Genomic DNA, 26,022 nt, shown 5'->3' on the forward strand with positions numbered 1-26,022 from the left:
CCGTAGACCTCACCCAGCCGGGACGGACCTCCTAATCTCCAGAACTGCGGGCCGCAGGGAGTTAAATTGCTGCCTTCCTCTCCTTCTCTCTGGCGGTTGGTGGCTTGTTTTCTAAAGGAACGTTTTATTCACTTTTTAGTATTTTCTACCGGGGGCACGCTACCCGCCTCGGTCCAGACTCTGCTTTGTAAACGGGTTTTATATGTATGTATGTATGTATGTGTAGATATACTTTGGACACCTTACAACGCTTGCGCCTCTCCAACGGCTTGTTGTTTTGGACATCCTTCTTACCCTTCCACTTGCTACTCTGTACGCAGTGTGACCAAACTCCCCACTGCCCCTCGGACGCAGATCGCCTTGGGGTGCAAGTTTGGGGTGCAAGAATCTAGTTAACTGGAAGGCCTGGGACCGCCCCGCCCCCGCTGCCAGCGATTGGGGAAGTTTACATCTGGATTTTCACACATTTTGTCGCCACTGCCCAGACTCTGACTAACCTTGTGGGCGTCGGGTTTTCGGTACTGCAGCCTCCTCAAATATTAGCACTGCCTCCCCGCGCCTGCCCTGTCCCTCCAGGCCGCCGAGGTCCTGCCCTCGCCCCAGTGGAGCGCGATCCCGAGGGCGCAGTGGAGCCCGGGGCCTGGGGCCCGCGCTGAGCAGCTATGGCTGCGGCGATAGCCAGCTCCTTGATCCGGCAGAAGCGACAGGCGAGGGAGTCCAACAGCGACCGGGTGTCGGCCTCCAAGCGCCGCTCCAGCCCCAGCAAAGACGGGCGCTCCCTGTGCGAAAGGCACGTCCTCGGGGTATTCAGCAAAGTGCGCTTCTGCAGCGGCCGCAAGAGGCCAGTGAGGCGGAGACCAGGTCAGTAGAAGCCCAGGCGGTGGGCTCCCCAGAGCTGACACCCCTCTCCTCTTTTGCAAAGCACCTGGGGGCACCCACCGAAGGGAACCAGGATCCCCCTGGTACCATTCTGGTCCCCCTTCTCCCTTAATTTCCAGATGTCTCTCTTTCAATCACCCTCTGTCAGTTAATAGCTTCTTGTCCCATATTCAGGAAAACACTTTGTATCTCCATGAAACTACGGTTTGACTAGGATGGGAGCTACATGTATAGATGCTCCTAGTCCCATAAAGCCTGTAGAATCCTTGAGGCATCAACCATCTCCTTCATAGTCTCTCTCTGTTTCTCATCCATCCATCTAGCCTTCCAGGGCTTATACTGCCTGCTGAGGACCCAAATATAAAAAACCTTCTTCCCTGTATCTCCCGTAACATTTAGCATAGTTCTGGACACAGACACTTAGTAGACACCAGATGAGCTTATTTTTTTTCTTTTTCTAACTCTTCCTCCAGCAACACATGATACGGCATCTTTTCAGACATTCCAGTGGGTTCTCACCTCCCCACTTTCCTGCATGCCCCTTCTCTTCCTTTTAATCTTTTTTCCTATTCTCTTTCTCCCGTATTCTCCTGGTTTCTCAGGGTTCTGCTCATTAACATTTCTGCCCTATTGCTCCCATCCTTTGCACACTCACTTTCTTTTGGGACATTAAGGAAACACCATAGTATCTGCAGTTTGGCCTAAGGGAGGGTGAAAAAAAAAAAACAACAACCCAAAACTTTAGACTTATCAGAGATTTTCTTGTTAAGGCCTTTCTGAAGTTGATTCTCTTCTTTGTTCCTAAACTCACATGGTTGGTCTTGGATGTGATCTTTATTTACAAAGGGAAAGTGGCTATCTTGAGTTCCAGGGTACTTATTCCCAGCTCAAATCAGGCCAGCTTGAGAGAATGAAAGCGGAATTGCCCAGATTTGTCCTTCCACCAGACTTTGTTGATTCTCAGGGTGTGGCCCGCCTGGTCATTTGCAGTCGGCAGATACTCTCCTCTTGGTTTGGTCAACTGAAAGGAAATATGGCCTAGAAAGAAGGCTTACTCTGTGATCAGTTGACTGGTTTAGGTTAGCAACTTTGCAATTCTGACTGTAATGTTCTTCTGGGTTCCAGAAATGAAACACGGGCTAGGGTCATTTGGGTGAGGAAAACATTTGCAAAGTGTGGACCAGTGAAGCTCAGAATTAGTTTAGAAATTTAGGATTAAGTCTTATGAAGAAACCATCTCATTTTCATTTTTCGCATGGGTTTTCATGACATGATTCACTTCACAGTGGACTCCTCTTATTCTGGGATGTTGATCAAATAGTAAATTTCAGGAGTAAACAAAGAGATCATGATCCCAAGGCGAGACCTACTAAAATCTCTTTTGTTTTACATACAATTAATATAGGCTATTAATTTCATAACGTGAAGCTTTCTATGAAAACTAGGGTTCTATATTTATAGAGTATATAATTCATGTTAGGGGAAAATAAAATCCTTTGTATTGTGCAGGGATAATTTGGGGGTCATCTTCTCTGAGGGCTTATGTGGTCTACAAGGAACTTCAAGGCTCTGAATTCAATGTAACTCTTATATTTCAGCCTTTGAAGTATGTTCTTGTACTGCAGTTGGGATAATTAAGTGATGTTTGTGAATAGATCCTACTCAGCCTCCTCGGTTCTAAACAAGGCAGTAAAAATGATAGGTGGGTGTTATTTGTGAATGGATGAGCTGAACTCACCTGATCCTTGTGGAAGTTGATCTGGAGGTGAACAATTTGCATGGCTTAATTTTACATGGGGAAATTGCTTCCTGTGGCCCTTTCTTTAGCATCTCATTAGAAAATAGAATTTGAGGGAATTGCTGAGTTTATTGTTTTCTTCAGTGTTTATTTAATCTGCTCCTCTTTTTCATTTACTTAGTGTACATCTTGGCAGAGAAGATCCTGGCTGGTGACTTCTTTTATTTAGCTAAAGTCTCACAATAATAATCTGGCTGAGAGATCACAAGCCCTGTTAAGACATGCCCAGTGCAAGGCCAACATGCATGTGTCTGTACACCATGGTCTTCAGTTTGGTCTGAAGCTTAGCTTAGAAGAATGGGAGTGTGGGGTGCAGAAAAAGATTTAGAAAGATGTTAGCGTGCTATTATTGCTACTAACAAAGCCAAATAATTAGTCTGTTGATTTGCTGTCAGCAACCATGATTCACATAGCATGGGATGAGCCTATTTATAGAGAGATAGCACCTTCCACATCTCAATTCCAGAGAGGATTCTTTAACTGGATTGGGAAGAAGTTGCTAACCACCAAAAAGAAAAGCTATTTGAGGGAAGCTGTTTTATAAGGATTTGATGTTACCTTCAGTTAATAGTTGAATTATTCTTGAAATCACTTGCCCTTCTAAGTCATACCCTTATGAACTATAAACTGAGTCACAAATGTTAATAAGTGTGAAATGGAATAACTTGTCCTGATAAAGAATTTTCACTCTGAAATTCTGTCATTGAGACACACGTTCCATTGACCAGACTTGCCAAGGGAATGAAGCTGAGACAGTGAAACTAAATAAAACATTGGATGGGAAAGGCCACAGCTGTTTTTCTGATTTCACAGCTGACATATTGAGTGTCTCTCAATTTCTTGTCTTAGTTCACCAAGTTCTGATATGTATAAGGTTGAAACTTTATAAACACAGTGGGAGTACGGAAATTACATGGTAAAGGTTTCAGATTTTAAAATCATGATATTGCACAATTAAAAAATAAGAGGTGACAGTGCAGGACCTCACATCATGCAATTCCAGTGTCAGGGTGCATGTCAGTTGCTTTAATAATGGCTATCCCAGGAGCACAATGTGATGGCTTATCCTGGGATTGTGCAGCAGCGAACTCCTTACTTAGATGTGAAAACCTAGAATCAGGGCAAGTTGGTGGTTTATAGAAGGTTGTGTAGCTAGACTGGGGCAAAATTGGGACTAGAAATAGATCCAGTTGATTTATCTTGCCTGTGCCCTTTACAACACAACACTGAGAAAAGTAGTATAAGAAAACTGGGTGCCTCTATTAAAGGATGGAAGTAATTTTGTAGATTTTGCATTTGTTTTTATTGTTAGGGATTGCTGCTGCTGCTGCTGTTGTTGTTGCTATTGTTGCTATTACTTTTTTTAATTAGAACAGGAATAGTGCAGAGTACAGGAGGTAACTGGTAGAAGGTGGTATAGGCTAAGTCAGGCAATTAGGGTTCCAAAATGACCATCCTATAGCTAGCATGCATTATAGCAAGAAAGCAGGAATAGTTAGTCCCTTAGGCACTGCATGGATTGTAGCTCTTTGGGAAATGAGATGTTGGAGACCTTGAACTGGCAAGTTGGCTGAAGTCATCAAACCATAAAAAAGCCTTTAGAACATTTCTGTACCTTGTGATAAAGAAGGGAGCATTATTGTGTTATTATTTGAGTCATTATTTATGTGTGGAATATCTGTATGGGCCAGGCCTGCTAAAAATTGTGCTAACATGTTGACACCACTTTATTTGCTCCATCTAGGCTACTAGTATATCCATGTGAATTACATAGCTCATTCATTTCCAACATTGGTTCTACTTTTGAATAGAAACACCTGTACAAATTGTTGACTCCAAAAGCATTTCTGTTTTGACTCAAAATGAGGTGATGAATAGCATTCACAATCAAGAAAAGGAAAAGAGTTTGTAAGACTCTCTGAATGTTGGAGAGGCCGTGAACTTTGGAGGTCATCCAGTATCACTCTTTCATTTTTCAAATGAGAGCCCTCTGGAAAGCATAGAGTAATGAGATAAGCCTAAATCTATGTACTTTATGTGATTTTTAATTTTTTATTATTGTTATGTATCATTTAATTCCTTCCCTTAAACCAAAGCATTAAAAAAAATCAGCAATCAGGAAAAATTCCTAGCCTAAAACACATTAGATATTTTTCATGACTTAAGTATTTGGTTTTCGAGGCCCCTCCCTTTTAAAAATGATGTAGTCTATTTACACTGAGTGGGTAAAATAAATCAAATAAGTGATTATATCTTTTACTAAATTTTGTTGCTTTTCATTTGTCTTATTTTTCTGAGTCCTTATTTCTACTGTTATAAAACTTGTGGTTATTCAAAATATTTCAGGATCCTTCCAACTTCTTTTGGTAGATGTATAGAATTTACCAGCACACTCATTCAACATTTTATTGTCAAACACATCCTTTTACTTAGATGAAGGAAACATTACAGAAAATAGAAACTTCAACAAGAAAATTGTTGAAGAAGGGGAGATAATGCTTAATCATGGGATCTATGGAACATAAATTAGATTTTTACAAACTGAAATTCTTCTGGTCAATATATAGATCAAGAGTAGTTTCATATGACAGGTGATACTTTACATTTATAGTAAGTACTTTTTTTTTTACATTTTAAAAATTTTATTATGTTAATCACCATACAGTACATCATTAGTTTTTGATGTAGTGTTCCATGATTCATTGTTTGCGTATAACACCCAGTGCTCCATTCAGTACGTGCCCTCCTTAATACCCATCACCAGGCTAACCCAGCCACACACCCCCTCCCCTCTAGAACCCTCAGTTTGTTTTGCAGAGTCCATCTATTGTTATTTTCTTTTTTAAAAGTCTGACTCATGTCTCAACTACAAAATCGATGATATTGGCTTGATGTCTGTTAAAAAAAAATTAAAAAAAAACAAACAAGCTTTTCTCTTCAGAAACCCACCCTAGGATTTAAACTGATATTTTGTGTGTGGGTGTGTGTATGTGTCTGTCTGTGTTTTAATCCTATTTTCTCTACAGCAAAGCATTCTCAACAACAAATTAAGTTTCCATTGTAAGAACATTTTAAAATAGGTACTGTGATCTCTTAATTTCTTTCATCCCACAGAGATCTCATCAAGCTATATATCAGAATTAAGTCTTTAAAGTTTTAATGAAGTTGATATTCTTAAACAGAATTAGAAAAACGATTTGCAGGAAATGTGGCAGTCTCTGTATTTGGAATATTTTGGAAGATCTTTAGAAACTAAAGCTTTGGCTCATAAAAGTTTATGTAGGAAAAAGTACTGGCCTTAATAGTATAGCACCACATTACTTCTGTTCTTGGTGAGAGCATATTTTATGCATAGATACTATGGTATGGATTTGGTTTGGGAAATTTGTTAATAGTGGTTATGGCTACTTTTTTCTCTTCTTTTCCTTGAGTACTTCATCAAAATGTGTTTGCTATTGGCTTTTCCTCCTAGAATTATTATAGATTTTATGAGGACTCTCAAAGACAGCCTCATTAGACAGAGGGGACCCAGTTAATTTACTACATTTTGGATTCTATCTGATGGCCTACCCATCAAATTATAGAGTTTTACCTGTTTTGTAAAGAAAGATCTACCATATCGTAAAGGCTCTCAAGCGAATACCACCTTCTAAGCATCTATAAAAAGGAGGAGCCTTAGATACAAAATGTCTGTAAATGAATCATATATAATGATAACTTTTAATAATAACAATTAACTTGACTATATATATGACTTTGGGATTTACAGAGTTTCTTCATAGCTTTTACCCCTTTTGTTCTTTATAGCAATCCACTGATGTGGTTAGCACCATCTTTGTAATAAGAAAACTATGCTTCAAAGTGGCAGGGAAACTTGTCCAGGTTCCTGGAGTCAGGAAGTGGCGAAGCTGTCACATGACCCCCACTCCCCACACTGCAGGTCATCTGTCTTTATCTTTACTACCTTGTGCTAAGAAGGCTGACTGTGAATAACTCAATTTGACTTGAATCCAGGAAACTCTTTTTGGGTAAATCAGAGAAAGAGTTCAAGGAAATGTGGAGTGTGATGACAGGTTTGCTTTGCTTTGTGTGTGATCTAGAGCCCCCAGGGAGGATCTCTAGCAAGGAGGAGGCTTGAAGTAGAAAGACTGGTGGCTGGGTTATTATGTGCTGGTCCCAGGATCCTGGCTGAGCTGTACCTCTCTGCATGCCAGGAGCCTCAGAGATGTTAAGGGGTGTGACTTGGGGCACCCAAGCCCTCACTGGGAGACTTGGGTCCAGAGGGGCAGGCTTTCTTGACTTTCAGCATAAACAATTGCTTCAGATGTTTCGAATGTAGAGAGGTTAATACCAAGGTCAGGAGAGCCCTGTAGGATTTAGTCTGCCTGTCCTGTCTTTTCTCGTCTTGTCTTTTCATGTCTTTTTAGTTACTGTTTAAGTGATGATATAGTAGAGTGATTAAGTACATGGACTTTGGTGTGGGATCTGAATTCAAATTCTGAATATTCTGGATATATTATTTGTAAGAACTTTAGGCAAGTTTCTTAATATCTTTGAACCTCTGTTTGCTGATTTGTAAAATGAAGATATTATCTCTGGCATTTGGTTAAGAAACATTTCTCCGAGGAAGAGTCATTTAAGCCGAGTTCTGAAGGATAAGGCGTCAAAGAGGGATAGAAGAATGTTCAATGCAGAAGAGAAGAACTTTCTCGTGAAGATTGGGGTGAGAGAGAATTGAGTGTAGATTGAATAATGAGAACAAGGGGTACAAGTAATGTTGGAAAACCTAGCAAGGGCTGAGTTGTGAGGGATTTTTTTATTTTAATCTAGGATCCATAAGAGTCAGAAATAGGGGCTGATATAATGTGACTTGCATAGTTAAACGGACACTCTGGCTTTGGAGAGAATGGATCACGGGAGAGCCAGAGTGGGAGCTAAGGAATCATAAGGAGGCTAGGGCATAAGTCTGGACCAGCAGTTCTCAAAGTGTGGCACAGAGGCCCTGGGAGCTCCTTGAAAACCTTTCAGTGGGTCCACATGGTCAAAATTATTTTCATAATAACATTTCCTAATACTGATTATTTACTTTTTTCATTCTGTCACAAGTGTCCAATGGAGTTTTCCAGAGATTATATAATATATCCACAATCATCTGGAAAGTCTATTAAAATTTTCCTCCCTTTTCAACCATGTATCTGGGTGAGGCCAGGTTATCTTTATATACTTCAACCACAACAACATATTGCAAGAGATTAAATGCAGAAGCACTTTAAGAATCCAGGTGATTTCATTAAGCCAGGCATTTAAAAGATTTGCAAGCCTTATGAACTACTTTTTCAGGGTTTTTTATTTTGGAAATTATAGTTATGTTTTATGTAGACATACTATATTATTAATATTTAATGGGCTTGTTGTTTTTAATAAATAAATATTTGAAACATGTTGTAAGTTCTAAACATGGTAAGCATTAAATGATATAAAGCACATAAACAGAAGCTTTTGGGGGTACTTGGTAATTTTTAGGAGTGTAAAAGGTCCTGAGCCCAACAGGATTGAGAACCACTGGTCTAGGCTATAGATTATGTTGACTTGAAACCTTCTGGCCGTTGAGGTGGTTATGACAATAGGTAGATCTGAATCAAGAGCAAGTAAGGTGCCTGGATGATTCCTGGCTGAACAATTCAGTAGTGAGTGGCACCTTTGCTGAGGTGGAGGGGAGCTAGGGGAGAAGCAGAGTTGATATGCATTAAATAGTACCATTCCCAAACCACAAAACACTACAGAATGCTAAGGTGAAAACTTGAGTCATGTTATCATTTATTGTTTAATAGTTTTACACTATGATGAGGATCCTGATTACCCATCTGTATAGGGCTATCTACTTTATTCTCGAATTCTCAAGGAAACGTTTTATTAGAGTACTCACACTCTACCATTGATCTAGAGCTACTACCTTGCAAGGGTAATCCTATAAGCAAATACATTTTAGACAGAGAAAAATATTCAGTAATTTTTCTAGTCTTTTAAAATTGAAACAAAATGTGTGGTAGCTAGTGGGCTTTCAAAGACATTTAACCTGGTTCAGTCCTGAATATGTCCTGAATATGGTTTGCATATGTGTGGCTCGTAGATGGATTTCACATGTGAGTTTAAGCCAAGTTCATTGGTCTTTACATAATCAAGTGAGCCTGAAAAGACAGACTTTGTAAAGTCTTCCTTATTTTATCTGCCCAATGTTAGTCATTTGATTAATTTGTGGTATTTATATATCTCCTGGCTCCCTGCTTCTAATCATACTGTTGTTAATGTCTCTTAATTGGAGTTTAAGTGTTTATGGCCTTTTTAAATGGCTTCTCAGGGGTCAGTAGAGAGAGCCCTTAGGCCTAAGACCAAACTTGGTTTTCTAGAGGAGAAGATGACAGGAGACAAATGGGATCTGTAGTCCAATCACAAAATGTTAGAGTTTAGAGATTACATAGGCCAGCAGTTCTTAGCATAGCTGCAAAATGAAATCACCTGCGAATTTTTAAAATGTGCTAATACTGTATGCCCAGAAAATCTGACTTACTGTGTCTACCTGGGGGCCCAGATATCAGTCATCACTTTTGTTTGCTTGTTTTTAACCTCCTAGGTGATTCTGAAGTGCAGCCAGGGTTGAGAACCACCAACTGTTCCAGTCCCATCATTTCATATCTTATGGCCCTTAAACAAAAAGTCATTATTTTATTCATTAATGCCTTTAAGAACATATTCATAATCCCTAGAAACTCTGTACACTAAATTATAACGATGATCCTTCCTTTTTGCTTATTGTTGAATCTTTCAAGTGTTTAATGGCATCCAAAATCTGAATCACATAATGTCTGTGTGCTTTTTCTTTCTGACCAGCATCTGAGTTCCTAAAGATAGGAGCTGTGCCCTGTTCTTACTCATTCTCATTGCCTAGCATCCTGCCCGTGTCACGGTAATTCCTCAGTCACTGGTGAAGAAGTGAGTAAATGATATACAGACTCAATGAATCTTACCTTTACAGCAAAGCCCCAGAGGAAGAGGGTTCTCATTTATATCTCCAGTTGTCACAAAAGGATGCTGAGGTCTAGCCAGCCTGGGTGGGGCTCCTCAGGTTCACAAGTCTAGTGAGAAGTACATAGATTGTGGTTTCAACTCAGGTTTGTTTTTCCTAGTCTGTTTTTTCCCCACTCTGTCAGTACTGGAAAAGGACCCTTCCTTCCTTCCTTCATTCCTTTCTCTTTCTCTCTCTCTCTCTTTCTCTTTTTTTTACATTTTTATTTTTAAGTAATCTGTACACTCAACGTGGGGCTCAAACTCCCAACCCTGAGATCAAGAGTCACATGCTACACTGACTGAGCCAGCCGGCACCCCTGGACCTTTTTCTTTTTTTGAAAAAACAAGGAAACTCTATGAAAAGACATCTAAGGGCCTTTTTAGCTTGCAAGGTCATGAAATAATTCCCCTCCCTGCAGGAGAAACAGTCATGACTGGGGACATGACATACTCATCTGCTCCCTGCTTTTTACTTACACAGGAATTATACAAACTATTTTCCTAGTGTGCTATTTAGGATGTTCTTAACTGCATCCCATGGTTTAATTACCTGTAATGTGCTATCAGACATATCTTTGTCTAAGGTATTGGTCTTTATTTCTTTTGACCCCAATTTGGGCCCATTCTGTTCCTTCAAGGATTGGAATTAAATCCAGTGTGCTGCAGTGTTGAAGATTTTTTTAAACCTAAGGTCAAAAAGGGGATTGAAATGAAATATGAAAGATTCAGGAGAGAAAAACTATGAGCTTGTATAAGTTATTATAAAAAGAAAAAAATAAAAACTTCCAGAAGATATTTTTTTATTGCTACTGGTGACTTAAGTGTTTTAATTTTGAGGATTCAAAATTGACCCAGATCACCTTCACAGTGCCCTGGAATCAAATAATACTCCTCAAATAATTGAGAACCAGGGACAAAATTTAAGTAAGTACCCAAAGTAGGGATCCATATTCAAATTACCTGGTTAGAATAAGTGTTAGATTCTGTTTTTAGACAAATAGCTCTACCTGAGCCATCTACATAATATCCGTTCCATATGTGATATTCTGTTGGAGAGAAGACTTTAAAGGACAGCCACCCAGTATCACATAAAGAGGTTGGAACAGAAAATGTTTGTCAGGGTCTGAGTAATTAATAAAATATGATGGAAAATAAGGAGGATCTCACATTTCAAGTTTCTCACTATGGAGAGTGTTAAAACCATGTTGTCATATTTTACTGTTTCAAGGAGGACTGTGGTAGAATTTTGCAATGAGAGTGTAGCCATGAGGTAAACAGTGAGTGGCATATGAGGTGATAATGCCCCAGAAGCCCAGAATTCTAGGAAAGGAAGTCATGTTGATAGAAACTCAGGCTTCCTTTGTAGTTCTTTCCTCATGGGGTATTCCTCTGAGAGACTGGGGATTTGTTTTCTCTTCAGAATGGTGGACAGGGCACCTGTTTGCCTCCTTACTGAGCTGTCTCCTTGTCAGGCCCCAGGGCCGTTTTCCTTTGTAGCTTTTACTCAAGAAAGTAGTCAGCAGCATCTTGGTTGGGCTACCTTCACATTTTGCAGCTGAGGAAAGCAGCACCAACAAGGAAACTCACTCTGAAATGTTGCTTTTCTTGTTTTTTTTTCCCACAAAATGTCCTTGTTTGAGGTTCCTGAGCTGAATTTTCTGGTTTACTACATGGAATCTTGAGTAGAATTCATTATGGTTCTGCTAATGGGACTACCATCTTGGTTGGGAACATGAAAATAGAGGTTCCTTGGCCTACTTCTTATTTTCACCTAAACCATAGTCCTACTCACTCTCTTTCTCATGTTGAGCAAGCACATTCAGTCCAAAGCTTTTTTCCATGGAGCTGATGGGTGTACCTGGAAGGGCTGGAGAACAGCAAAGTTCATGCACCTTGGTTCATTATTTGAATTCAAGAAATGCCTGAAATTCTGATAAAAAATTCTTGTTAGAATGGTACTTTGTTTAGGGCGCCTGGGTGGCTCAGTTGGTTAAGCGACTGCCTTCGGCTCAGGTCATGATCCTGGAGTCCCGGGATCGAGTCCCGCATCGGGCTCCCCGCTCAGTGGGGAGTCTGCTTCTCCCTCTGACCCTCTTCCCTCTCGTGCTATCTCTCATTCTCTCTCTCTCTCTCTCTCTCTCTCAAATAAATAAATAAAATCTTAAAAAAAAAAAAGAATGGTACTTTGTTTAATACTTTGTCTCATGCCATTACACAATTGCATTTGAATTGAGTATCTGTGACATCTGCCTTGGGAGGGAAGTGTCTACCTAGTGGGATATACAACTTAAAGTCTTGATAGGTTTGAATTGGAAAACATCAGAGTTCACTACAATCACCCACCTTACAGAGGAGGGAACTGAGACCCCGAAGGGGATAGTCAGGTCATGCAATTACAAAAGGCAGTGAGGACTGACACTCAGCATAAGCTTATGCCTCACTGTCTCCCAGGCATACATTGTTACTGCTGGTAGAAAGATATATCCACCTGGGTTGTTTTTTTTTTTTTCTTTCTGTCTTTTTAAATGCTATTTAAATGTGGATGGTTGCTTTTAAATATCTACAATCAAGTTATATTGCCAGGTACCTTTTATGATATCTGTTTGTCATGGTCTTGGACCTGGGATTCAGCAATATGAGGAAGACCCTGTTCTTTTCCTTTACGGCAATATATAAAGATTTGTTGACTCTGGCTAGATTTGTATTTCTGTGTTCCAAGTAGTTTTGTTGTGTTCTTTTAGACAGTTTCTCCTTTAATGTCTGTATTTCAAGAAAAATAACAGTAATTCCTTACTGAAAAAAATTAGCCACGGTCTGTCTTTTAAAAATGCTTGTGTGGTTTCAAAGCTTGACTGAAGGCATGCTCTTTTACTTATATAATGCCAACACAAATAAGCTGGACAATCAAGCTTCTTTCTTCATCCCTCCCTCACACAGTGGTCTGTTCAACTCCAACGTTGCTGACATTCATGGGATAGTTGCCACATCCATCCATTTGAGTTCCTTTTGTTTATAGTCGTTGTTTCTGTTTTTTCCATGAGGCATGACTTTAACCTCTACACCTGTCTTTGACTTAACCCCACAGGGCCCCTCATTTATCTACCCTGGTAGAGTACTGCCTGCTATTTGAGGCCCAGCTCAACTCTCATCTCTTCTGCTAGATCTTTTCAGATCCTCCTGGATAGAATGAAATCACTGAATGCCCCAGGCTTCCTTTGGCTTTGTACCTGTATTGCTGTCTGCAGTTCAGTCTGTCTTGTCTTGTAATTACTGTAAGTACCTGACTCTGCCTTTGGAATCTGAGTTCCTATAGGAAAAAGGCCATGTCGTGTCAATGCTCTCTCCATAGTAGGTGGTCAGAAATAACTCATCAGAACAAAATGAATTCCATTGGTGACTAATGTGCTTATGGCATCAATACTAGTCAGGCTTCCGCAGAGTTTCTGCACAAATGTGAAAATGCTGAGCAAGAAAAGGAATTCATATCTTAAGCTACTATCACTTTCCTTTTGTTTGATGTTAAAATAAAAAAATCATCAATCCATTTTCATTTGATATATAGTATCAGATATATACTAAAAATCTCATGTCTTCCCTTTCTCTTCAACCCAAATCCTAGTTGCCACCCCTATTTCACTAACTATATATTTTATCCCTCCCTTCATCAGCAGGGTAACTACTTATAAAGGGGAAAATTCTATGGGAATGCTAACAGAGGGAGCATCTTTATATTAATTTATATCTTTGACCCAGAGACTGAGGGGAAGTGGGTGGTGTAGCCAATTTGGAAAAGGGCCCATTTCTATTTTGACTGGCTTTGGTTTCTTAATGATAGGTTAATGAGGAATAACCTTTGCCATTGATTTCAAATTCAGTCATGTCTGGTCCTTACATTTACAGTTGAGACCAACAAGTCATTTTAGTGTTAAATACCCTTGAGGAAACATATTCACTCTGGTTTCACTTTCTTTGGTGAAGCCCTAAGTGATGGGGGAATACAATATTGATTGGATCTAATGGAAAAGCTTTTTTCTGTCAACTCTTTATTACCTCATTGGCTTTTCTTCTTTCTTCTCTTTCTCTTAAAGCTATTGATAGCAACATTAAGTAAGTCTTCTGTATGCTACAATCCTTGGTATTTATTCTTTTGCTTGGTTTGAAACACAGCCTTTTACTTAAGATATGAATAAAAGAGGTCTTCAATTCAGTCTAAGATAACATAGTGTCATAGAAATAACATTGGCCTGGGAGTCAGAATCCTTTTGACTTTGGGGGAATCTTTTTTTCTTCCCTTCAGCTTAATTTCCTCATTTTCAGAATAAAAGAGTTATATCAGATGGTTTCTGAGATCCCTTTCACCTTTATCATTCTTGATGTATGTTTTTGGTGTTAATACTTATGGAGGACAGTTGATTAGATTCTAAGATTCTAAGATATCTGTGTGTCATATGTAAGAAAATAGCTTAATGATATGCTGGATATGAAATTGTAGAAGTTTGGCATTATATTAAATGGAATAGGAACAATGAACAAATATATTTTGTTTAACTGCTTTCTTGTATCTTATTTGTTCTTAGACTCATTAATTTAATTGAATACAAATTGACTACATTTTTAAATTTTCCTTGTATTATTTTAGTTTTTAGCAATTCATTAGTCATTCAAGACAGTCTATTACATAAGCTTGGACTTCAGCACTGAAGGAATTTAATAAGATAGTGAAACTATATTTTCTTCTGATGGGAGGTGCATTTACTTATTTACTAGTGCAGCTTCAAAGAGAAGATAACAATACAAAATAAACAGGAAAAGGAACTATGATATCGAGTGAAAATTAAAGACATTGCTGAAAAAGTTAATGTGAAACATATTTCACAACAATTGCAAATTAAATAGTGGAAATGTGGTAAGGTATAGGATTCCATAGAAATTGGAATTGGAATGTCAGTAGAGAAGGAAGTTGCCTTAATTATCAAGTTTTTATATTTCTCAGGCCTTGGAATACACCTTTTTGATACATTTTATACCAAAACTTCATCAATTAAGGAAGGAAGAAACCAACATTTAGTAAATATCAGGTTTGACATACTCTTAACAGACATCACATTTGTATAATGGGCAGTTGGTGAAATTTGATTGTGCTCATTAGTGGTAAAACTATAAGATGTAGAAACGAAGGGCATAATTAAAATTTTACCTAAAATGAGAGTTTAGAATTTCTGTGAGTTTCATTTAGGTATATCACCCATATCATCTGTTCTCATAGGTATTATTGGTATTTGACATTTTTCTTCTTTATTTTTTTTCCATTTCTTTATCTGTGCAGTATGGTCACAATATACTTAGAGGAAATTCAGTTTTATCTTTTGAACCATTGATCATGTTACTGAACCAAAAATAAGTTGGCCTGTTCCTTCAATTTAAGGTCTAACACAGAGTCATTTTTAACCCTTCCATGAGAAGGGATCTTTTTGTTTCTAAAGAGAATGTCACAACAATCAGTAGGGTCTACCTTACAGTGCTTATCAAGTATGAGGAATCTTTAGAGAAATGATTTGGAGGCCTTATATGGGATTATTTCTCTCTCTATAAAAATGAATTGAGAATGAAAGTAAGTTCTATTGAATTACTGGCTGGTTTACTGTTTGATTAGAACACAGAACTAATGAAGTTATTTTTTGAGTTTATTCTTATGTAGAACATGGTTATTAACTTATTTTATGCTAAAAGACAAATCCTAGCATAGTGCTTAACACATAGATGTCACAGATGAATGGATAAAGAAGATGTGGTGTATACACACACGCAAACACACACACACTGGTATATTATGCAGCCATCAAAAGGAATGAAATCTTGCCATTTGCAACAATGTGGATGGAACTAGAGGGTATTATGCTGAGCGAAATAAGCCAATCAGAGAAAGACATGTATCATATGATCTCACTGATATGAGGAATTCTCAATCTCAGGAGACAAACTGAGGGTTTCTGGAGTGGTGGGGGGTGGGAGGGATGGGGTGGCTGGGTGATAGACATTGGGGAGGGTATGTGCTATGGTGAGTGCTGTGAATTGTGTAAGACTGTTGAATCACAGATCTGTACCTCTGAAACAAATAATACATTATATGTTAAAAAAAAAGAGAAGCTAGTAGGAAGGGAAAAACGAAGGGGGGAATCGGAGGGGGAGATGAACCATGAGAGACCATGGACTCTGAGAAACAAACTGAGGGTTCTAGAGGGGAGGGGGGTGGGGGGATGGGTTAGCCTGGTGATGGGTATTAAAGAGGGCATGTACTGAATGGAGCACTGGGTGTTATACACAAACAATGAATCATGGGACACTACATCAAAAACTAATGATGTAATGTATGGTGATTAACATAACATAATAAAAAATAAAATAAAATAAAATAAAATAAAATAAAACCTAAAAAAAAACCATAGATGTCACATAAAATATATTTGTTGAATGAATAATCTTACCAATGACATAGACCTAAGAAGACCAGTAAAGGCAGTTAATTTACTAGTAATGACAAGGGTAAATACAAATTATTCTTCCTGGTGGAGAAGGAGAGTGGGGAGTACTCAGTGATGCTTGATGAACATCTATAGGTAAAGTCATCTTCATAGATAAGCTGTTGATCCTTTGGGAGATCTGAGTTTGTCAGGGGAAATTTATCGGATTCAGTGCTATACCATATCTTAGATGAAAAAGGACATAGGTAGAATTAAAAGCAAAGTTGTACCCATTAATACTGTAATCAGAGAGTCTTAGGATTGTGGGAGAGTTTAATGGTCATGTAACTTACATGATATTTGAATATCCTGAACCTATCCCCGTGGTTCCTTTATTTACATTTTCATACATTTATTTGATACACATCCATTTTCTACTTATAATTTGTCTAGCACTGTGGTGTGGGGCAACAGAAAAAAAACAGGTCTTTAGCTTGAGGTTGTGTGTTAGTGGAAGGTACAGAACATCAAGAATTTCACATGTAGTCCAGCTTTTTCTTCAATACTTTAAGAGTTCTTGAGTCTTTTTTTTAAGATTTTATTTGTTTATTATTTGAGAAAGAGAGAAAGATTGAGAGAACGAGTGGGAGGAGGGACAGAGGGAGAAGCAGACTCCCTGTGGAGAGGGAGCCTGACGCGGGACTTGATCCCCGGACCCTGGGATCATGACCTGAGCCCAAGGCAGACATTTAACTGACTGAGCCACCCAGGTGCCCTAAGAGTTCTTGAGTTCTTAATTTTTTTCCATTTTTTTTTTAAATCTGTGTAGTATGGTTACAGTTTACATAGGGAAATTGTTAGTACATGGATGGGAGTTTTCTCTGTTAAACCATTGACCATGTTATTTCACCAAAAATAAGCATGGCCTGTTCCCTAAATTTGAAGTCTAATACAAAGTCACTCTTAGGTTTTTTAGCATTCTAAAAAGGATTTACAGCACCTAAAGTTTTATGACAGATTGTAGGTGTGTTGATGAGCCTGATTTTCTGCCTCTGGACAAACTTCCAATTTATTAATATCATTGTAGAGGATGTTGCTTGGAATCACACATAATAATCCAGGTTTGGTTCGATAAACCCAGAGTAAAATATCCTCAGTCTAGATTAGAATTTCTGTGAGGCCTTTAGGAGGTCACTTTATCCCTCTGCACCGTAATATTTGGTTAACTCTTCTTGCAACTGCTGTTTTATAATGTGCTTTGAGAAAAGAACTTTATAATTTCACAGTAGGGATTTTATTATTTTTTAATGTTAACCAAACTCTTAGGATTTTCATAAGAGGGTTTTGTCTGCATTCTAAATTAAGTCTCCAGTTGGTCTAGACTTCATCAGGATTGATTCAGGCACTTTCACAGGTAGATTTCACAGCATGTAAGCTATATGCTCCAAGGCCTTATTGTGTTTAATTTTAAGAGTTCTGAGCATATCTTTGTTCATAATTTCACTGTTACAATCTGTGCACTAATGTAATGAAGAAACATACATTTTACTGGTCCCAAGACAGTAGTTCCTTTGGCCCTGCTTGTGCTCACGCAAGCCCCATTCATCATTAAGACCTATTTCCCAAGTAAAATTCTCCACCTTCTCCTTTATGCACCCATTTACTCTGTAGATATTTTTATTGTAAAACTTATGACATTTATTGAAATTGTTTCTTATAGTTTTTGTTCTTCTGCTAGACTCTGAACTTGACAGCTCGGTCCATGAAAGCAGGGTCATCTTTGTGAACAGTAGTATTTGCTGAATGATATCTTTAGTAGAGGTATTCCTGGTTTTTTGGTTGTTCTAGTTTGTTTGTTTCTTCTTTCTCTGCTACGTTTTCTCCTTGGATGGGTTCATCTTTATTGACTTCATCTGCCTCTTCTATATTTCTGACTCACATATTGACATCTGAGCTCCTCATCCAAATTTCTAACTGCATGCTAGATGCCTCCATGTGGTTCCAGGGGTAACTGAAATGCAACCTCCCTAATCTTGAATTTATTATTATTGTCCTCCAGATCTCAGTCTGCTTTGTATCTTGAGTTTCCCATCTCGGTGAATGGTACTACTCGTGATACCGAGTAGGCACTTAGCAAATATAATATTAAGTAGTTCAGTGGCACCAACTTTCTTGTCTGCCAAGTTAAGCCCAATTATCTTCGACTCATCTCCTCTTTAGTCTCACATCCAGTCATGTATTTCATGGGTTTGATCTCTGCAAGGCCTTATTCCCTCATTTATTCATCAGACACTACTAAGGGATAGTAAGATGAATCAGGGACAGTCACTAACATCAGACAAACTGACGATCTTTGTTCCATGTTATGTTTATCCCATCCCTTCTGTCACTGCCGAGATTTAGGGGCTTTTTCTTAATAACTAGAATGTTGCAAAGTCTCCCACTTGGTGTCTCAACTTCTCTTTTCTTGACTCCTTGATCATAGTTTACACGGAATTTTAAAAAATACATACTATAGTATGTAACTTCCCCATAAAAACTTTGTAGTTTCCCACTTGCTTACAAAAGCACTTTTATTGGGGTGCCTGGGTGGCTCAGTTGTTGGGCGTCTGCCTTCGGCTCAGGTCATGGTCCCAGGGTCCTGGGATTGAGCTCTGCATGGGGCTCCCTGCTCGGCGGGAAGCTTGCTTCTCCCTTTCCCACTCCCCCTGCTTGTGTTCCCTCTCTCACTGTGTCTCTCTCTGTCAAATAAATAAAATCTAAAAAAAAAAACAAAAACCAAAAACAAAAGCACTTTTATTTTTTATAAAGATTATTTATTTATTTGAGAGCAAACGGGGCAAGGGGGAAGCACATGAATGAGCAAGGGGGTAGGAGGAGGGGCAGAGGGAGAGGGAGAAGCAGACTCCCCGCTGAGCAGGGAGCCCTACAACATGGGGCTCAATCCTAGGACCCTGAGATCACAATCTGAACCCAAGGCAGACGCTTAACTGACTGAGCCACCCACGCCCCCGCAAAAGCACCTTTAAGTGGCCTAAAAATGACTATGGCTTCCTGAGACCTTGTTCCATTGACTCTTTACCCTCTCTGAGTACATTTATCCACACCCCCCACACTCTGTGGCATTTCAGCCAGGGCAGAGAAGATGAGAAGGATTTCAAAAGAAGTCATTGTGAGCAATAAGCACATGAAGAAATGAATAGAGATGAGAAACCATATGGCTGCAGTTACTGATACTCAAAAATACATGACACAAAAAGGCTTTTCCCCATCCCTCCATTTTGATATTTCCCAGGTAGTTTGCAATCTAAGCAGCCATTTTGGATGTGTTCTATGGAAGGAAAAGTCATGGGCATTGGAATGTTTTTCATAAACTGAGGGAACTATGTCAGTGATCAGCGTAGTAGAGAGCTCTTCTTTATAAGCCTGGCTTATCGTAGCACCTTCCTTAGTTTAGGTTAACTATTTTAAAATTAAAATGAGAACCTTAGGATATGATATTTAAATATAGGTAGTTCTTAGTTCTTTTTGTTGCCTAGATATTATGGATGATGATTTTAATCAGACATACAGTGTTCTTTTCATCATTTGTTCCTTAGGTTGAATTTTCTGCTGTTGTCTAGTCTAACTGTAGCTTGTACCTGACACCTGTGGTTTATAACCTCTCACAGAAATAATGTATTTTGTGTCTTACACTTAACACACTTATTAGAGAATGACTGTTTATTAATCTGTTATATCAAGTAAAGACTTAAAATTGATTTTAAGTAGAATCAAAATAAAGTGGAATTGATCTAAAGTTTTATCTTTGGCTTCTTGTAACTTTATGGAATCAATTAAACATTAAGCACCAGGAATGCTTCATTTCCTTTTTAAAATCTAGGATTAAAAAAAGAGGAAATGCTTATGCTGAAAGGATAGCATTAACATATATGTAAGCAGTTCCCAGACTTCCCCTTGAGGAAATGTGCAGTCCAGATGGTCCCAGACCTCAGGGGAGAAGTGTAGAATAGATATTGTTAAATTAAGTCTCTTCACATTTCTCAGCCATTCAATTCTGTTTCTTTATAAGATTTTCTTTTTTTTTTTCCTGTTTGTCTTCCTTTCCTTCTTAATTTCTAACTTCTTTTTTTTCAGTAATTCGGTATCACAGACATCAGTCTCAAATAAGGGACAAAATTTTGACACTACTTTATATTTCCTAAGGTATAAGTGAAAGTTTTCACTCATTTTGTTTTTGTTTCTATTTCACATGTTTCATATTTTGAAAAACTGAATTTGTAAAATATATTTTGCAAACCTGAGTGCTTATTTATACAGTATTTCACAGTCTGACAACATATAGCAAGATGCTTTAAAAAATGTGAAATATCTGAAAAATGGGAACATATTTATGATAGTTCTAATTAAAAATAAATGGTATTAATTTTTAAATTTCTATTTTTCCTTCTATACTCCATTTATCTCCAATTCTTATTCTAGTTATCACTATATGGAAATTCTGTGTTTATAAGTCACATATATCCCTTAATAGATTGGATTCTTTTTAATCTATGGTTTCTAGTTTTAGCCCCCATGACGTTTAGTGCAATACCTGACATATCATTACATTTTACTAGACAAAAAAATAAATAACATCTTATTTATGTCAGTTTCTATAATGTCACATATTTTAAGTAAAATGCAGTGTAAATCCTGATGTCTTCCAGTAAAACAATTTCTTTTCTGTAGTTGAGATTCTACTATGCTGTTTTGAATTGTCTTTATCTTTGCTTATTTTATAAGCACTTATGTTTTATGTACTTTCAATTATATAAAATCAGAGTAGCAATGATCAAACCTTAAAGTCATGCCGTTTCATTTTGTTACTCTAATTATTAAAAATATCCTGATTTATTGAAAAGATGAAGTAAGACCTAAAAATCTATTAAAAATATATCAAAGATTATTTAAGTAGAACTTGGCTTTTTGAATTAGTTTATCAATTAAGCTATTTTCCTTCTCCAAACGTAAAAAAAAAAAAGATACTGTTGGATGTCTTATCATCTAACAAAATGGTAAGATATACTTTCAGTTCATTTGAACCCTAGAATTTTAAGCTTCTGAGTAGCTCCTCACTGGTCTTACACTTGTTACATCTATTCTGTGAAATCACAAAAAGGCCAATTCTGAGATGTCATTTGACTTCTTCCTCTGAGGTATTATCATAAAATATTAACCAGCTTCTCTGTGGGACTTTCCCACAGGCAGGCATGCCAGAGCACGTTCTGATTCACAGATAATAATGGGATCTGATTACGATCCTTGGATTTGCAGTGCAGTCATCCCACGTCTGAGACAGGAGCACTGTGGATATTTCTCTATATTCTTTCTCAAACACAGTGCAGATCCCTGCTAGCAATTGCCCTTTGTCATATGCATATCATTGTTATTCATATTATTGTTACAGAATTCTGTGGTGCCATGGAAGGAACTACTACAAACATCTGCAGTGTTTAGAGATCAGGGAGCACCAGGCTGGTTAGTGTCCACGTTATGGAAGACAATAAAGTACATAAAGGCACTAGTCCTTTGCCTGGAACATTATAAGTGCTTCATGTCCCCTCCCTCCCTCACCCTGTGCCACTTTTGATTCTAATTCCAGTGTTCTTTGCATTACATAAGATTGTCTCTCTTAGTAGCCTCTTTATTGAGTAGATCAGAAATAGTTTAATTTCTGCCTTTATCTAATTCTTTTTCAATTTGTGTTCTTTACACACTTCTTTGTTTCTCTTCATGCATTGCTGTGTATATAGAAAGAAAATAGAAAAAAATAAAAATGACATAAATCACTCTAATAATGAATGTATCAGAGCCTCCTTTTAATTTTCACATTCTCTTTTATTCTGGATTTCAGTGAATTATAGGACTCTATATATACAATAAATTTAAGCAAATGAGGGAAGTAATATTTGATGAGATTTAAATGTTGTTTTGGAGGGTGAGATGTATACTCATTGAATCCCTGGATCATAAATCAGTCAGAACTTAGAACAGATGAGATTTATTTAGGGAAAAATTAATAATGAAATAGGACTCAAACAGCCATTGCCACAAATCATATTTAAGATATGTTCCCAAGATACACTGCAGCCAGCATATAGTATGCGTGTTTGTGTGTATGTGCATATGTATATGTATACTTACACACTAACAGACATAAACGTGTGTGTAAATGAACTATCAAAAAGATTATCTAGGGGGTACTGGGGTAGCTCAGTTGTTAAGCGTCTGCCTTCGGCTCAGGTCATGATGCCAGGGTCCTGGGATCAAGCCCTGCATTGGGCTCCCTGCTCAGCAGGAAGCCTGCTTTTCCCTCTCCCACTCCCACTGCCTTTGTTCCCTCTCTCGCTATCTTCGTCTCTCTGTCAAATAAATAAATAAAATCTTAAAAAAAAAAGAGTATCTAGAACCATGAAAAACCCACATAGCGGTATGTATTTAGGTCAGCTTAGAACCGTAGAATTAGTTCAAGGAAAACCATGTTCATGTTCAGACTATGTCACTAAGTAGGTGGGTGTCATTGTCTATTATAATTCATTGATTCAGCCAATACTGCAAGCTTACCATGTACTAGTAATTGGACTGAGTAACAGGGAGTTACTTCACCTGTCTGAGCCCCAGTTACCTTAATATTAAAATAATCTAATAAGAATACAAATGAGTCTTCTAGTTCTTAGAGAGAGGGCCTTTGTCCTGGACTTGATTCTGGCCTTCCTCCAGGCTAGTCTTTCTCCATGGAGCAAGGAGTCCAAGGGATAAAGTGTTCATAACCACCTGGAGCCCATGCTTCGTCATTCTATATCACATTCTGGGTATCTGGAACCATGGAGTTCCCTTCCCAGTAGCACTGAGCCCCCAGCTGGGGTCTGTGTGAGCCTCTCCCCAGGGTCTGTGCTTCCAAGGGCAAATTGTACTGAAGAGGGTATACCCCTAGGCTTGAAGGGTCACCAGGGCTGTTTGCAAGAGGTATGGTTGGCACTTAGCCATGTAAGCTTCTATATCCACATGAATCCATATGAGGCCCCTAGCAGTGTTGGTTAGCTGGAGCTCGGGGGCGGGAAGAGAAGAGGTCTGAGGTACGAGCTTGGGGGCAAGTTCTCCCAGTGTTGTCCTATTTGGCAGAAGATTCTGAGGAGCCCAAGAAATTCAAGTTTGACTCTGCCTAGGCTTCTTGTTCATTAGGAAGGTATAATTTTCAGGAAACAAAACTAAACATGTTTTATTGAACAGTTAGTTACTGTTCAATAAATTTATAAATTTAAATATTAGACATAGGGTAGGAGAGTCTCCATTTATTCTCTTGCCCTGGGCCCTAGAATTATTAGAAGTGGGTTTGAATAATGCCTGCCTTAGAAATGTATTTCATGGGACACATAAGATATTTATATATATATAATTTAAATCAGAAAAATATCTACACAGATTTAGGATATGTTATTACCATGTAATAATATAAAAATAAATAGTAACAGAAGGAGCCCAGCAGTAATGAGATACTTGATACTTCACATACAACTCCAATACATAGCGCTCAGGATATTGTAGGAACATATCATCATAGCCACAATGAAATGCATTAAACATGACAAGCCTTTTCATATCTGTGTCTTTGCCCAGGCTTCCTAAAAAGCCATTTCTTCTTCCTTCTTCCCCAAATCAATCATATGTATGTATGCATGTAAGTATGTATATATCTATCATCTATCTATCTCTATCATTTATCATCTCTTATCTGTTGCTACTGTATACAGATGAGGGCATTATAAAAGAAAGAAGGCAAGGGACTTACCAAAAAGTGACGGAATTGGGAATAGAGTCATTTTTTTTCCTGACACTTAAGGCAGTCCCTTTTTGTTCTTCTAGTCTGCTTTAGGAATACGCAAGTAGCTGGCCTTCCAGTGTGTGCAGATGGTGCACTGAATGGCACCCCTGGAGCTTGGCAATGGGAAACCTGTGGTGACTCAGTGATAAAGCCATTACTCAGTAGATATGCAGTATAGTTTAAGAGAATATATATATATATATAAATGTACATCCCCCTGCCCCAGAATTCTCACATATGTACTGGAAATCTTGAGGGAGAATTACCTGCTATGAAGAGGAGCCGCCATATTTGGGAACTCCTCAACACTTTTGCATCAGAATAAGCAAAATGACATCTGTTCTATCCTTCTTTCCTTCTGTTACAATGAAGTTGTTTTTTCTTCTAACCAAAACCAATCTCCTGTGTTCTAAATTTCATCCCCTTCTACCTTCATAGGAAAGATATTTCAACTCCTCTTTCTTGGATTCTTGCTGTTTTTGATTTGACAGGCTTAAGTCTTTTAAAATCAATCAGACAACCTCACCACAATCCCCAATCCTTTGTCAAGTGCTTACTTTTCTTCTTCTTCATGTTCAAACTTAGAATTCTCTGTATTTATTGTCAACTATTCTTCATCCCTGCTCACACCTCATATTATTCTATTCCGGCTTCTACTGTCACCACCAACAAAACTCCTCTTTCCATGGCCACTAGGGGCTTCCACTTTATTAAATACAGTGGATATTTCCCAATCCTCATTTACACAACCTCTTGGTAGCACTCAGTGCTTAGTATAACCTCTCTTCAATGCTATAAACCTGTATACCCAACTTCTACTTTGTGCCTCAAACTGGACATATCCCTGACTGAATTTGAAGATTTACTCCCAAATCGATTCCTCTTTTATATTCCTCTTCTCAAATAATGGCACCAATATTTATCTGGTTTAAATTGGAAAACTTGGACTCATCCTTGACACGTTAAGCTAGCTCTGACAGTAAAGGTTTATTTGCATTCAAAGACTGGGGAGAATGACCACTTTTAAAAATTGTCCTTTTACAATTTGGTTGTCTTTCACACCAGCCTATGAACAGTGCCAAGGGTATACATAGGTACAAGGTTACAGTTAACATGTGCAGCTCCTCATTCCTCCCTAATATCTCACAGAGACATCCTGCACTCAGTGGGCAATGTAGCTCATAAGGAGAGAGAGGTCTGTATTAGGTCAGAGAAGTATAAACTCTTGAGTTATGTCTTTCGTGCCACGCTGGGAAGTATGTGTTATTTTGCAGGGGTCTGTACATCAATTAAGTATGTACTCTATTTTCTTATAAGAAAATTAAGGCCGTGCCATGGTTCCATACTTCCACCTTCTATTTTTACTGCCTCCCACACATTTCCTTCTCTGCCCACATGCAATTAATAACTAAGTCAAGACAATTTTACATCTTAAACCACTTTCTGTCTGCAGAACACTCTCATGCAACTCTGCCATCTCTTGCTTGGGCTAGTATTGTTTTTTTTTTTTTTTAAGATTTTATTTATTTATTTGGCAGAGAGAGAGACACAGTGAGAGAGGGAACACAAGCAGGGCGAGTGGGAGAGGGAGAAGCAGGCTTTCCGCTGAGCAGGGAGCCTGATGCAGGGCTTGATCCCAGGACCCTGGGATCATGACCTGAGCCGAAGGCAGACGCTTACCGACTGAGCCACCCAGGTGCCCCTTGGGCTACTATTGTTACAGTTGTTGTTTTCTAGCTTATTTCCCTGCCTGTGCTTCTGTCTTGTTATTTCTCTTGCAGTGTCTACTAGAGTTTATAAAATATGGGCTAGATTGTATCATCTTCAAGCTTAAAACTTTGACACATCCTTCCATTATTCTGTGCAAAAGTTAAAAGTTCAAAATACAGGCATTCCTTCTACAGGGAAATTTTCATAATCCTAATTTTATAATTATATGTATTAGATTAATATAG

The 26,022-nt window shown here is 38.3% G+C and overlaps 1 protein-coding gene across 1 annotated transcript in view; it reads left to right on the forward strand.

The window, feature by feature from the left end:
• Positions 1-662: 662 nt before the first annotated feature.
• Positions 663-26,022, forward strand: part of FGF12 (fibroblast growth factor 12) — a 268,909-nt gene continuing 243,549 nt past the window's right edge. Inside the window, exon 1 of the mRNA XM_028101058.2 lies at positions 663-861. Coding sequence (XP_027956859.1) covers positions 663-861 — 199 coding nt within the window. The remainder of the gene's footprint in view (positions 862-26,022) is intronic.

Source organism: Eumetopias jubatus, unplaced genomic scaffold, assembly GCF_037043125.1.
Source record: "Eumetopias jubatus isolate StellerSeaLion01/CBP00866 unplaced genomic scaffold, mEumJub1_p1.0 scaffold_1, whole genome shotgun sequence".
NCBI lineage: Eukaryota > Metazoa > Chordata > Mammalia > Carnivora > Otariidae > Eumetopias > Eumetopias jubatus.